Here is a 15,307-nt window from a genome sequence, read left to right on the forward strand (position 1 = left end):
CCCTCAAAATCCATACCAGACCTGATTTTGAAGAGGACCCCCACGCCATTTTTTTTTTAAATTTTGGCTCGGGGTTCCCCTTAATATCCATACCAGACCTGAAGGGCCTGGTATGGATTTTGGGGGGAGCCCCACGCAATTTTTTTTTTATAATTTTGGTTCCAGGTTCCCCTTAATATTCATACTAGACCCAAAGGGCCTGGTAATGGACTGTGGGGGAATCCCAGGCCATTTTTTTCAATGACTTTCATGTGTATTGCCGAGACCGACAATTCATTATAGCCGCGAGTACTTTTAAATTACTTTTTTTCTTTAGAAATGTCGTTTTATGCAGGGACTTTTCTAAACATGGGAAACATGCGCTACTTTACAGGCATACTATAGACACCCTGAGGTATGAAATTTAAAGGAATATTCCACTTTTATTTTTTCACTTTAAGCATTATTAAAATCACTGCTCCCGAAAAAACATCAGTTTTTAAAACTTTTTTTTGCATTGATCCATGTCCCCTGGGGCAGGACCCAGGTCCCCAAACATTTTTTATGACAATAAATTGCATATAAGCCTTTAAAATTAGTACTTTTAATTAATTATGTTCGTGTCCCATAGACCTTAACGGTGTTCGCGTGTTCAAACAAATTTTTTGTCTGTTCGCATGTTCTGCTGCGAACTGAACCGGGGGGATGTTCGGCTCATCCCTAGTCACCAGAGCCGTAATCAATGCCAAAATAGAAGCAGTCTTCCTTTACAGAAACAAAAAATATGAACGCTTGTGGAAGCCCTGGGTGGAGCACTACCTCCCAAATTGATTGACAAATCTCTCTTGACCCCCCCCCTCGAAAACATGACATCAGAGCCACGCTGATATGGATCTTTAATTCCCCCCTATAACACCCCCCCCCCCAAGGGGAAGGTCAATCCGTTCCTGGCCAAATGAGAAAACTCTATCAGTGAGGTCCACCTGGTCCTGTCCAAATGAGAAGACCCTAAAAGGAAGGTCCATCTGATACTGTCCAAGCTTTTTTATTTTATTGTTTTACAGTTAATTTTTTTAAAGTAAATTTTGTTATACTTTTAAAAAAAAAATTATTTTGCTTTTATTTACAGTTATGGTTCATTTTTTAGCACTTGTTTTTTATTATTATTTATGGTTACGGTTGATTTTTTAAAATACATTTTATCATATTTCTTTTTAACTATTTGTCTTTTCATTAATATTTTTTTTTTAACGTTATTGCAATCACAAGTGGTTAACCCCTACATCAGTGTTTCTCAACTCCAGTCCTCAAGGCGCCCCGACAGGTCATGTTTTCAGGATTTCCCTCAGATGAAACGGCTGTGGTAATTACTAAGGCAGTGAAACTGATCAAATCATCTGGGCAAAATAATGGGGAGGCTGAAAACATGGCCTTTCGGGGCACCTTGAGGACTGGAGTAGAGAAACACTGCCCTACGTGATAGTATTTTGCAGGTGACAGGTATTCTTTATGGAGACATGAATGTATGGTGCTGAATAATTGTGGTGGGAGGATGGACGGTGTCTGAGAGGGGGTCAGTCTCTCGGGGTGTGCTCAGCAACCGTCTCCGTGCAGCTTTTGTCTAGAGGTCCGTTCAGCACACAGCATGATATCGCCATCCTCCAGCTATTCATAAGAGAGGGTCTCCTCCATTGTTCTGGTAATCAATGTCTTCCATCCTCTCTGCACATCTCCCCCCCCTCCCACTGTGTGCTCCATCCTATCACACGTCCTAATATTGCCTCTTCCTATAGAATGAAGAGGACCTGTCTGAGGAATGATCTCAGCTTCTCAGCTACAGGATGGAGGTGAGACGTCCTCTGAGAACCATGGTGTTTCCTGGGAGATGACAGAACAACGCCCTGATTACTGCACAGCAACAACATCCAAAGGTAAGTCCTTCTCCATCAGATGACATCACCAGGGTCTGTATATGTGTGTGTGTATATACTGTATATATATATATATATATATATATATATATATATATATATATATATATATATGATGGTCAGCTAGAGATCAAGCTTGGGTGCTCTCCAGATCAAACCTTGCACCTTACAAAAATGTTCTTCATGATCCTTATTGCTCTTTAGAATCTATCTATCTATCTATCTATCTATCTATCTATCTATCTATCTATCTATCTATCTATCTATCTATCTATCTATCTATCTATCTATCTATCTATCTATCTATTACAGGTATCATGGCTGGAGTTCCGGTAGTCCCCCCTGGTCTGGAAAATCTGCTCCAGGTGAGATGTTATAGAAACTCATCAGATTTGCTCTCAGGATATATATTGTTTGTCTCTCTCCATTGTTATACAATATTTAACAAGTAATGGGCCAAACCAACTTGACTTATCTCATGGGGAGGGGGGGGGGGGGGTGTACAAACGTATTCAAGTTTCTCATAAGTACAAACATGAAAATGTGTTTGTAACACTTACTAATAAAAAAAACAACTTTCTTGTTAACCTTTCAATCTCCAACCTTCCCACCGGCCATGCAAACCTCCAAGCTTTAACACTTTCCAACCCAACAGCCAAACACTTCCCAGCTCACTTTCTGCATTCTCCACCCCACTTCCCACACTCCCCACCCGACTTCCCACACTCCCCACCCCACTTCCCACACTCCCCTCCCTACTTCCTGCCCTCCCCACCCCACTACCCGCACTCCCCACCCCACGTCCCGCACTCCCCACCCCACTTCCGGTACTCCCCATCCCACTTCCCAGACTCCCTATCCCACACTCCCCACTTCCCGCTCTCCCCACCCCACTTCCCACACTCCCCACCATACTTCCTACTCTCTGCACCCCACTACCCACACTCCCCACCCCACGTCCTGCACTCCCCACCCCACTTCCGACACTCCCCATCCCACTTCCCAGACTCCCTATCCCACACTCCCCACTTCCCGCTCTCCCCACCCCACTTCTCACACTCCCCACCCCACTTCCCACACTCCCCTCCCTACTTCCTGCCCTCCCCACCCCACTACCCGCACTCCCCACCCCACGTCCCGCACTCCCCACCCCACTTCCGGCACTCCCCATCCCACTTCCCAGACTCCCTAACCCACATACCCCACTTCCCGCTCTCCCCACCCCACTTCCCACACTCCCCACCCTACTTCCTGCTCTCTGCACCCCACTACCCACACTCCCCACCCCACGTCCTGCACTCCCCACCCCACTTCTGGCACTCCCCATCCCACTTCCCAGACTCCCTATCCCAGACTCCCCACTTCCCGCTCTCCCCACCCCACTTCCCACACTCCCCACCCCACTTCCCACACTCCCCACCCTACTTCCTGCTCTCCTCACTCCACTACCCACACTCCCCACCCCACATACTGCACTCCCCACCCCACTGCCAGCACTCCCCATCCTACTTCCCAGACTCCCTATCCCACACTCCCCACTTCCCGCCTTCCCCACCCCACTTCCCACTCTCCCCACCCCACTTCCCACACTCCCCACCCTACTTCCTGCTCTCCCCACACCACTTCCCACACTCCTCACCCCACGTCCTGCACTCCCCACCCCACTTCCGGCACTCCCCAGACTCCCTATCCCACACTCCCCACTTCCCGCTCTCCCCACCCCACTTCCCACTCTCCCCATCCCACTTCCCACACTCCCCACTCTACTTCCTGCTCTCCCCACCCCACTTCCCACACTCCCCACCCCACGTCTCGCACTCCCCACCCCACTTCCGGCACTCTCCATCCCACTGCCCAGACTCCCTATCCCACATTCCCCACTTTCTGCTCTCCCCACTCCACTTCCCACTCTCCCCACTCCACTTCCCACACTCCCCACCCTACTTCCTGCTCTCCCCACTCCACTACCCACACTCCCCACCCCACATCCCGCACTCCCCACCCCACTTCCGGCACTCCCCATCCCACTTCCCAGACTCCCTATCCCACACTCCCCACTTCCTGCTTTCCCCACCCCACTTCCCACTCTCCCCACCCCACTTCACACACTCCCCACCCTACTTCCTGCTCTCCCCACCCCACTTCCCACACTCCCCACACCACATCCCGCACCCCCATCCCACTTCCGGCACTCCCCATCCCACTTCCCAGACTCCCTATCCCACACTCCCCACTTCCCGCTTTCCCCACCCTACTTCCCACACTCCCCACCCTACTTCCTGCTCTCCCCACCCCACTTCCCACACTCCCCACCCCACGTCCCGCACTCCCCATCCCACTTCCCAGACTCCCTATCCTACACTCCCCAATTCCCGCTCTCCCCACCCCACTTCCCACTCTCCCCACTTCCCACACTCCCCACTCTACTTCCTGCTCTCCCCACCCCACTTCCCACTCTCCCTACCCCACGTCCCGCACTCCCTACCCCACTTCTGGCACTCCCCATCCCACTTCCCAGACTCCCTATCCCACATTCCCCACTTTCCACTCTCCCCACTCCACTTCCCACTCTCCCCACCCCACTTCCCACACTCTCCACCCTACTTCCTGCTCTCCCCACCCCACTACCCACACTCCCCACCCCACTTCCGGCACTCCCCATCCCACTTCCCAGACTCCCTATCCCACACTCCCCACTTCCTGCTTTCCCCACCCCACTTCCCACTCTCCCCACCCAACTTCCCACACTCTCCACCCCACTTCCCACACTTCCCACACCACATCCCGCTCTCCCCATCCCACTTCCGGCACTCCCCATCCCACTTCCCAGACTCCCTATCCCACACTCCCCACTTCCCGCTTTCCCCACCCTACTTCCCACACTCCCCACCCTACTTCCTGCTCTCCCCACCCCACTTCCCACAATCCCCACCCCATGTCCCGCACTCCCCATCCCACTTCCCAGACTCCCTACCCTACACTCCCCAATTCCCCCTCTCCCCACCCCACTTCCCACTCTCCCCACTTCCCACACTCCCCACCCTACTTCCTGCTCTCCCCACCCCACTTCCGGCACTCCCCATCCCACTTCCAAGACTCCCTATCCCACACTCCCCACTTCCCACTCTCCCCACCCCACTTCCCACACTCCCCACCCCACTTCCCACACTCCCCACCCTAATTCCTGCTCTCCCCACCCCACGTCCCACACTCCCCATCCCACTTCCGGCACTCCCCATCCCACACTCCCTACTTCCTGCTCTTCCCAACCCACTTCCGGCACACCCAATCCCACTTCCCAGACTCCCTATCTCTCACTCCCCACTTCCCGCTCTCCCCACCCCACTTCCCACTCTCCCCACTCCACTTCCCACACTCCCCACCCTACTTCCTGCTCTCCCCACCCCACTTCCCACACTCCCCACCCCACTTCTCGCACTCCCCACCCCACATCCCGCACTCCCCACCCCACTTCACCAGACTCCCTATCCGACACTCCCCACTTCCCGCTTTCCCCACCCTACTTCCCACACTCCCCACCCTACTTCCTGCTCTCCCCACCCCACTTCCCACACTCCCCACCCCATGTACCGCACTCCCCATCCCACTTCCCAGACTCCCTATCCTACACTCCCCAAATCCCGCTCTCCCCACCCCACTTCCCACTCTCCCCACTTCCCACACTCCCCTCCCTACTTCCTGCTCTCCCCACCCCACTTCCGGCACTCCCCATCCCACTTCCAAGACTCCCTATCCCACACTCCCCACTTCCCACTCTCCCCACCCCACTTCCCACACTCCCCACCCCACTTCCCACACTCCCCACCCCACTTCCAACACTCCCCACCCTAATTCCTGCTCTCCCCACCCCACTTCCCACACTCCCCACCCCACTTCCCACACTCCCCACCCTAATTCCTGCTCTCCCCACCCCACGTCCCACACTCCCCATCCCACTTCCGGCACTCCCCATCCCACACTCCCCACTTCCTGCTCTCCCCACCCCACTTCCCACTCTCCCCACCCCACTTCCCACACTCCCCACCCTACTTCCTGCTCTCCCCATCCCACTTCCCACACTCCCCATCCCACTTCCGGCACTCCCCATTCCACTTCCTAGACTCCCTATCCCACACTCCCCACTTCCAGCTTTCCCCACCCTACTTCCCACACTCCCCACCCTACTTCCTGCTCTCCCCACCCCACTTCACACACTAACCACCCCACGTCCGGCACTCCCCACCCCACTTCTGGCACTCCCCATCCCACTTCCCAGTCTCCCCACCCTACTTCCCACTCTCCCCACCCCACTTCCCACACTCCCCACCCTACTTCCTGCTCTCCCCACCCCACTTCCGGCACTCCCCATCGCACTTCCCAGACTCCCTATCCCACACTCCCCACTTTGCGCTCTCCACACCCCACTTCCCATTCTCCCCACCCCACTTCCCACACTCCCCACCCTACTTCCTGCTCTCCCCACCCCACTTCCCACACTCCCCACCCCATGTCCCGCTCTCCCCATCCCACTTTCGGCACTCCCCATCCCTCTTCCCAGACTCCCTATCCCACACTCCCACCCCACTTTCCACTCTCCCCACCCCACTTTCCACACTCCCCACCCTACTTCCTGCTCTCCCTACCCCACTAAATCACACTCCCCACCCCACGTCCCGCACTCCCCACCCCACTTCTGGCACTCCCCATCCCACTTCCCAGACTCCCTATCCCACACTCCCCACTTCCCGCTCTCCCCACCCCACTTCCCACTCAACCCACCCCACTTCCCACACTCCCCACCCTACTTCCTGCTCTCCCACCTCACTTCCGGCAGTCCCCATCCCACTTCCCAGACTCCCTATCCCACACTCCCCACTTCCCGCTCTCCCCACCCTACTTCCTGCTCTCCCCACCCCACTTCCCACACTCCCCACCCCACGTCCTGCACTCCCCATCCCACTTCCGGCACTCCCCATCCCACTTCCCAGACTCCCTATCCCACACTCCCCACTTCCCACTCTCCCCACCCCACTTCCCACACTCCTCACCCTAATTCCTGCTCTCCCCACCCCACGTTCCGCAATCCCATCCCACTTCCGGCACTCCCCATCCCACTTTCCAGACTCCCTATCCCACACTCCCCACTTCCAGCTTTCCCCACCCCACTTCCCACTCTCCCCACTCCACTTCCCACCGCATTTCTTGCACTCCCCACCCCACTTTCTACTCTCCCTATCCCACACTCCCCACTTCCCACACTCCCCACTTCTCACACTCCCCACCCCACTTCCCACACTCTTCACCCCACTTCCCACTTCATTTTCCACACTCCCCACCTTATGTCCCACACTCCCCTCTCTACTTCCGGCACTCCCCACCCCACTTACCAGACTCCCCACCCCACACTACCCACTTGCCACACTCTCCACCCCACTTCCTTTACTCCCCACCTCACTTCCGGCACTCCCCAACCCACTTCCTAGACTCACCACACTTTCTGCACTCCCCATATCCCACACTCTCCACCCCACTTGCCACATTCTCCACCCCACTTCCTGCACTCCCCACCCCACATCTCACTCTCCCCACCCCACTTCTGGTACTCCCCACCCCACTTCCTGCACTCTCCACCTCACTTCCCACACTGTCCACCCCACTTTCAACCCCATTTCCCTCTCTCCCCACCCCATGTCCCACACTCCCGACCCTACTTCCTGCACTCCCCACCCTATGTCCCACCCTCCCAACCCCACTTCCGGCACTCTCCACCCCACTTCCCACCCTATTTTACTCACTCCCGGCACCACTTCGGGCGCTCCCCATCCTACTTACCAGACTTCCCACCTCCACCCCACTTCCTGCACTCTCCACCCCATGTCATGCACTCCCCACCCCCCACCCCACTTTCCCCACTTCCCGCACTTTCTACCCCACTTCCCACACTCTCCACCCCACTTCCCACACTCCCTCCCCCACTTCCGGCACTTCCCACATTTCCCACTTCCTGCACTCCCCACCCCACTTCCCGCACTCTTCACCCCACTTCCCACACTGTCCACTCCACTCACTCCCCACGTCCCACACTCCCCACCCTGCTTCCGACACTTCCCAGCCCACACTCCCCACTTCCCACACTCCCCACCCCACTTCCTGCACTTCCCACCCCACTTCCTACACTCTCCACCCCACTTCCCACCCCATTTTCCACACTCCCCACCCCACTTCCCACGCTCCCCACCCCACTTCCCACACTCTTCACCGAGAGCCAGACTTGCTTCATCTGTCCGATAAGTCCTCCACTGTAATGCCCCGTACACGTGATCGGACATTGATCGGACATTCCGACAATAAAATCCATGGATTTTTTCCCACGGATGTTGGCTCAAATTTGTTTTGCATACACACGGTCACACGAAGTTGGTTGGTAATTCTGAATGTCAAGGATGCGGTGACATACAACACATACGACAAGCCGAGAAAAATGAAGTTCAATAGCCAGTGCGGCTCTTCTGCTTGATTACGAGCATGTGTGGAACTTTGTGCGTTGGAATTGTGTACACACGATCGGAATTTATGCAAACCGATTTTGTTGTCGGAAAATTTGAGAACCAGCTCTCAAATTTTGTGCGACGGAAATTCCGATGGAAACTGTCCGATGGAGCCTACAGATGGTCAGAATTTCTGACAAAAAGCTCCCATCTAACTTTTTCCGTCGGAAAATCTGACCGTGTGTACGGGACATAACTCAAAAATATGCTCCATACCTGGTTGATTTAATGTCTCTAAAGCCCAACTCCAGGATAAAAGTAGCCCCCGCACTATATATCCCCCCCGATCGCTTCCTTAAAAGAAAAAAAAATCGAAATCCCCGTTTTCACTTACCTTAACCCCTTCAGTACTTTCACCCCCTTCCTACCCAGGAGAATTTTCAGCTTTCAGCGCTGTCACACTTTGAACGACAATTGCGCCGTCATGTAACACTGTACTCATATGACATTTTTATCATTTTTTTCACACAACACTTTCTTTTGGTGGTATTTAATCACTGCTGGGGTTTTAATTTTTTTCTGAATGAAAACGAAAAAAGACCAAACCTTTCGGGAAAAAAATGTGTTTTTCTTACTTTCTGTTATGAAATTTTGCAAATAAATAATCTTTCTTCATAAATTTAGGCCAAAATGTATTCTGCTCCATTTCTTTGGTGAAATTAATCCAAATCAGTGTATATTATGTAGTCTGTAGGAAAGTTATAGAGTCCACAAACTATGGGATAAACAGTATCTGACAAAAGTAAGTACACCCCTCACATTTTTGTAAATATTTTCTTCTATCTTTTCATGGGACAACACTGAAGAAATGACACTTTGCTACAATGTAAAGTAGTGAGTGTACAGCTTGTATAACAGTGTAAATTTTCTGTCCCCTCAAAATAACTCAACACACAGTCATTAATGTCTAAACCGCTGGCAACAAAAGTGAGTACACCCCTAAGTGAAAATGTCCAAATTGGGCCCAAAGTGTCAATATTTTGTGTGGCCACCATTATTTTGCAGCACTGCCTTAACCCTCTTGGGCATGGAGTTCACAAGAGCTGGCCATAACTACTTCCCATCGGGGAACATAGACCCCAGGATCCATGCCTGGAACCTTGGGGCTACAGCTCAGCTGCATCAAGTTACCACCGCAACGGGTATTGTCCTTTTAGGATGCAATAACACATAGCTCCTCAGTGACACTCATGGATCAATGGAAATACCCCCAGCTAGCGGCGTTTGTTCAGCCTCTCCCAAAACCTCTACGGACCTTTTCGGAGTTGACACCCATAGAAGCCGCTTTTTCTGAAGACCAATCAGTGGAGAAACCTGTCTCACACTTCTACCAAGCACTGCAAACGTTAACCCCTACAGGTGATCCTACTTTTCTAAACAATTGGGAAAAAGATCTGCACAAAGAATTGTCAACAGTTCAAAGATCCACCATCCTCATAATGTCCCATACCTCCTCTGGGGCCTCCAAAATGGTGGACGTGAACTATAAACTGCTGACAAGATGGCATTACACTCCTATGGTTCTTCATAAAAACTTTCCTCAAGCATCACCCTTGTGCTGGCGGGGCTGTGGTGAACGAGCAACACACGCTCATATTTTATGGTTTTGCCCACTTATTCGTCCATATTCGCTGACTATTTTACACTGGGCCCAGGAGATCCAAGGGTTTGAGATCCCCAATGATCCATGGGTTGTATTGCTACATTGTACAGGCAAATCAGTGGGAACATATAAGAAATCTACAACACCAGACCCCCTCAATGCAGCAAAAGTACTTATTCCACAATATTGGAAACAATCGATCATACCTACTTTACGCCAATGGCTACTGGAAGTAGACCGTACGTATTATATGGAAGACCTCACTTTCTCCCATAGAAATAAATCGGATCTAGTAAACAAAATATGGTCCTGCTGGTTTGCCTTTAAATATTCATCCTTTTGCGGAAATTTTGTCTCAACCTAAGTAATATTTTTTTTTTTCAGCTGTTTACACAGCATAAAAAAGATTGGACCGAGGCGGGCTCGCCCCCCCCCCCCCCCCCTCCTTCTTTTTCCTTTCTCCCACCTTTTCCTCTGTCTTCTTTCTTCTTCTTTCTTTCACTTACCTTTTGTGTTCTCATGGTACTGTGCTTAAGTAAAGGAATCTTACAGGGAAGATACTGACGTACATACCCAGTGTATGATGAAAATGTTATCGATTTTGTTCAGGTGGTAAGAGTTATGTGCCCTGGGCCTCGATATATGTTATGTTATAGATGGTATCTGCATATCAGTGTGCATTTATAATCCTGCAAATATGGTTACTGATTGTTCTGTATATTAGGAGGCTCTCTCATCAACATGTCTTACTCTTCTCTGTACTGTTCATTGTACATTGTACCCTATGTACACTACTTTCTAATTTCTAATAAAAACTAATTACGGTAAACAAAAAAAAAAAAAAGGTTATCTTGGTCTCATCAGACCACAGGACATGGTTCCAGTAATCCATGTCCTTAGTCTGCTTGTCTTCAGCAAACTGTTTGCAGGCTTTCTTGTGCATCAACTTTAGAAGAGGCTTCCTTCTGGGATGACAGCCATGCAGACCAATTTGATGCAGTGTGCAGCGTATGGTCTGAGCACTGACAGGCTGACCCCCCCACCCCTACAACCTCTGCAGCAATGCTGGCAGCACTCATACGTCTATTTCCCAAAGACAACCTCTGGATATGAAGCTGAGCCCGTGACCTCAACTTCTTTGGTGGACCATGGCGAGGCCTGTTCTGAGTGGAACCTGTCCTGTTATACCACTGTATGGTCTTGGCCACCGTGCTGCAGCTCAGTTTCAGGGTCTTGGCAATCTTCTTATAGCCGAGACCATCTTTATGTAGAGCAACAATTCTTTTTTTCAGATCCTCAGAGAGTTCTTTGCCATGAGGTACCATGTTGAAGTTCCAGTGACCAGTATGAGAGAGTGAGAGCAATAATACCAGATTTAACACACCTGCTCCATGTTCACACCTGAGACCTTGTAACACTAACGAGTCACATGACACCGGGGAGGGAAAATGGCTAATTGGGCCCAATTTGGACATTTTCACTTAGGGGTGTACTGATTTTTGTTGCCAGTGGTTTAGACATTAATGGCTGCGTGTTGAGTTATTTTGAGGGGACAGCAAATTTACACTGTTATACAAGCTGTACACTCACTACTTTACATTGTAGACAAGTGTCATTTCTTCAGTGTTGTCACATGAAAAGATAGAAGAAAACATATACAGAAATGTGAGGGGTGTACTCACTTTTGTGAGATACTGTATATATATATGCTGTATATATTTTTTTAAACATTATGATTGTTTATATCAGTGAATTTCACTGCTGTAAGCAATCATTCTTACTGAATAAAACGTATTCATTCAATGTGTTTTGTTGTGATGAGCTGTGATTGGCCCTGTCTGTACCATGTGATCACTGTGACCAATCACAGCTAGCAACACAATTGTACACAATGGATGGCATGAAAGGAAGCCTTCCATTGTTTACAATTGTCATGTGATCTGCTGTGATTGGTCACAGTGACCACATGGTACTGGCAGCAGGCTGGTACACTGATCAGGCATTGCTGGACACAGCCGGTGACAGCTTGCGCCGCAGCGCGGTCCGATCAAGGAAGGTGTTATATGACGTCCACCCAGATCGACGAAAGTCCCTCCCAGCTGTCATTTTGCTATAGGCCGGGCAAGAACTGGTTAAAGTGGAACTTCACTATTGGTTTGCTTTCTCCCAACAGCCTGGGTTTTTCTTTTTCTTGGGAAGGGGTGGTGTGAGTACTGATTTTTATCAATACCCGCTTTCGCTTTGGCAAAGCTTGCCTTGGCAAGGATTACCCCACTTACCTCACCCCTCTCCCCCTCCCCTCCTGGGACCTCCTAGAACACGTCACTTCAGAGTGCCATGTGAGCAGTGGCAGCTGCTCCATTAGGGGCGCAGGGGCGCCACCCCCCTAATCCATGCTCCCGGCCCCTACTCTCCATGCAGGGTGCCGGACTCATGGATTCCAATGGGGTTTTCTTTTTTGAAGCACATGATTAGAGCTTAAGCCCGAGTTCTAATTGGCTTCAAAAAGGGTGGGTTTGGAGCTAAGAGCACTGTGCCCCAAGCTCACCTACTTGTGTCACAATAGCGTATTAATATTCACTAATGTCTTCCTGAGGCCCGATTGGCCGGGAGTCCTAAGACCCGATTGGCCGGGAGTAGAAGCGACTGCCGGGACTTGGGAGGAGATGCAGGGGGAAGCCTCTGAAGCCTCGACCTAGATGGGGTAAGTGTGGGGCTTATGGGCGAGCGCGCAAGGGAAGTGGCGATCAATCGATTGACGGGTTGGGGTGGTGGGAGTGAGGGGGCCAGGTTTGCTGCCCACCCTAAAAAAATAGAGCACCAGCAGCCACTGCATGCCAGCTCGCACATGCACAGTGGGTTCCTCAGAAAGCCACAGCCAGCTCCTATATCCAAGATGGCAAACCCAAAGTGGAGAAGAAGAAGTGTAGGAAGTATCGGAAATGTGGCCATGGCTTCTCTCTACAGTGCAGGTAGACCTCTAGTCTGGTGGGTGATGAATGTGGTAGAGGTGACCATCAGCAATGATGACAGAGATGGTGGGGACATCAGCCATAGGGGCAGAGTTATATTTGAAGGTGTCTAGTTGGCAGTAGTGTTAATGACGTTGGATGGATGAACATTGATACATTTCGTTCTTTGTTTTACAGGTCAGTGAGCTCTATGTAAAACAGACATGTAAGTTGTTTTTGTTGAAACGTAAATCATAATTCTAAAAATGTGGTCCTCTTGACATCACCTCCATCCTTGCTAGCCCCCCAATGCCTAGCGTTCTTCATTTGCTGATCACTAAACTCATTGGTCCTCTAGTGTTTATCCACTTGCAGCCAAATCACGTACCTGGTACATCATTTGACTTCAAGTGGTTGTAGCGGGATGATATGCAACTGCAAACTGAAGCCTAGTTGACACAGTTTACCATGCTTCAGCTAAGAATGAGCACAGGAGCGACCGGTACTGACAGTATGGGGACAAGCTAATCTAGAGCCCAGGGTGAACACGCCAAACTGCGCCCCCTCCCCCTTCCCAATATGTATGAGGATTATATGTCAGCAAATACCCCCAATTCGCAACTCCTAGCAACCCAACCCATTTCCCGTCCTAGAAAAATTCATACCCCCTGCTGCCCCCCAAATTCCCCCTCCCAATACAGATACAAAATCACAACTCCTAGCACCCCCCCCCCCAATTTCCCCTCCTTTAACAATTCATACCCCCTACTGCCCCCCAAATTCCCCCCTCCCACTACAAATACCCCTAAATCACAACTCCTAGCACCCACCCCCCAATTTACCCTCCTTTAACAATTCGTACCCCCTACTGCACCCCAAATTCCCCCCTCCCAATACAAATACCCCCAAATCACAACTCCTAGCAATCCCCCCCTATTTCCCCTCCTAGAACAATTCATACGTCCTGCTGCCCCCCAAATTCCCCCTCCCAGCACAAATACCCCAAAATCACAACTCCTAGCAACCCCCTCCCTCAAATTTCCCCTCCTAGAACAATTCATACTCACTGCTGCCCCCCAAATTCCCCCTCCCAGCACAAATACTCCCAAATCACAACTCTAGCACCCCCTCCCCCCATTTTCCCCTCCTATAACAATTCATACCCCCTACTGCTCCCCCAAATGCCCCCTCCCAGCACAAATACCCCCAAATCAATCACAACTCCTAGCACCCCCTCCCCCCATTTTCCCCATCTAGAACAATTCATACTCCCTGCTGCCTCCCAAATTCCCCCTCTGAACACAAATACCCCAAAATCACAACTCCTAGCATCCCTCACCATTTTACCCTCCTAGAACAATTCATACCCCCCACTGCCCCCTAAAGTCCCCCTCCCAGCACAAATACCCCCCAAATCACAACTCCCAGCACCTCTCCTCGCCCCATTTTCCCCTCCTAGAACAATTCATACCCACTGCTGCCCCCCATATTCCCCCTCCCAGCACAAATCCCCCCAAATCACAACTACTAGCACCCCCTCATTTTCCCCTCCTAGAGCAATTCATACACCCTACTGCCCCCCAAATTCCCCCTCCCAGCACAAATACCCCCAAATCACAAGTCTTAGCACCCTGCTCCCATATTCCCCTCCTAGAATAATTCATACCCCCTACTGCCCCTCAAATTCCCCCCTCCCAACACAAATGCCCCCAAATCACAACTCCTAGCACCCCCCAATTCCCTTCCTAGAACAATTCTTACCTGCTGCTGCCCCCAAATTCCCCCTCCCAACACAAATCCCCTCCCCCCAATCTCCTTTCAGTGCCCCCTCCTCTCATGATACCAGCAGCCGGCGGGAGAGGAGGGGAACCTGGCAGTACTGCAGGGGGGAGACAGGAGGCGCCAGGAAACGGGAGAAATTGGCACTGCACAGGGTGATTAGGGTGTGCCTAGACACATCTGGCACACCCTGTGCACACGCCTATGCAAGCATCGGAAGGGGAGGCCCCCTCCCCACTTCCTGCCACCTTCCCACAGCTTGCTCAGGCTCTCCCGTCCCACCAGGAGACCCGAGCTACCAGCCAACACATTTACCTGCTGGTCCAAGACCCAAACAAAGCCAGGATCAGCCTTGACCGGCTCTTCACTGTGACTTACCGGGATGTCAACGCCACCAGTTTTGAAAAATCGAAAGTATTCAAAAATGCAGATCCTGGTGTTTCGAATGCTTGCTAGGGCAGAGGAGGGATTTGGGGTCCCATAAAGAGTACCTGTCACATGTCTATTGCTGTCACA

At 51.4% G+C, this 15,307-nt stretch overlaps 1 protein-coding gene across 1 annotated transcript in view; it reads left to right on the plus strand.

Annotated features, from left to right (window-relative positions):
- Window positions 1-1,523: 1,523 nt before the first annotated feature.
- The window catches only part of LOC141133828 (phospholipid scramblase 3-like), a 30,942-nt gene continuing 17,158 nt past the window's right edge, over window positions 1,524-15,307 (plus strand). The window contains exons 1-4 of the mRNA XM_073623392.1: window positions 1,524-1,678; window positions 1,773-1,910; window positions 2,223-2,275; window positions 13,211-13,238. Coding sequence (XP_073479493.1) covers window positions 1,796-1,910; window positions 2,223-2,275; window positions 13,211-13,238 — 196 coding nt within the window. The 5' untranslated portion in view covers window positions 1,524-1,678; window positions 1,773-1,795. The remainder of the gene's footprint in view (window positions 1,679-1,772; window positions 1,911-2,222; window positions 2,276-13,210; window positions 13,239-15,307) is intronic.

The sequence above is a fragment of the Aquarana catesbeiana genome, linkage group LG03 (genome assembly GCF_042186555.1).
Source record: "Aquarana catesbeiana isolate 2022-GZ linkage group LG03, ASM4218655v1, whole genome shotgun sequence".
Lineage (NCBI taxonomy): Eukaryota > Metazoa > Chordata > Amphibia > Anura > Ranidae > Aquarana > Aquarana catesbeiana.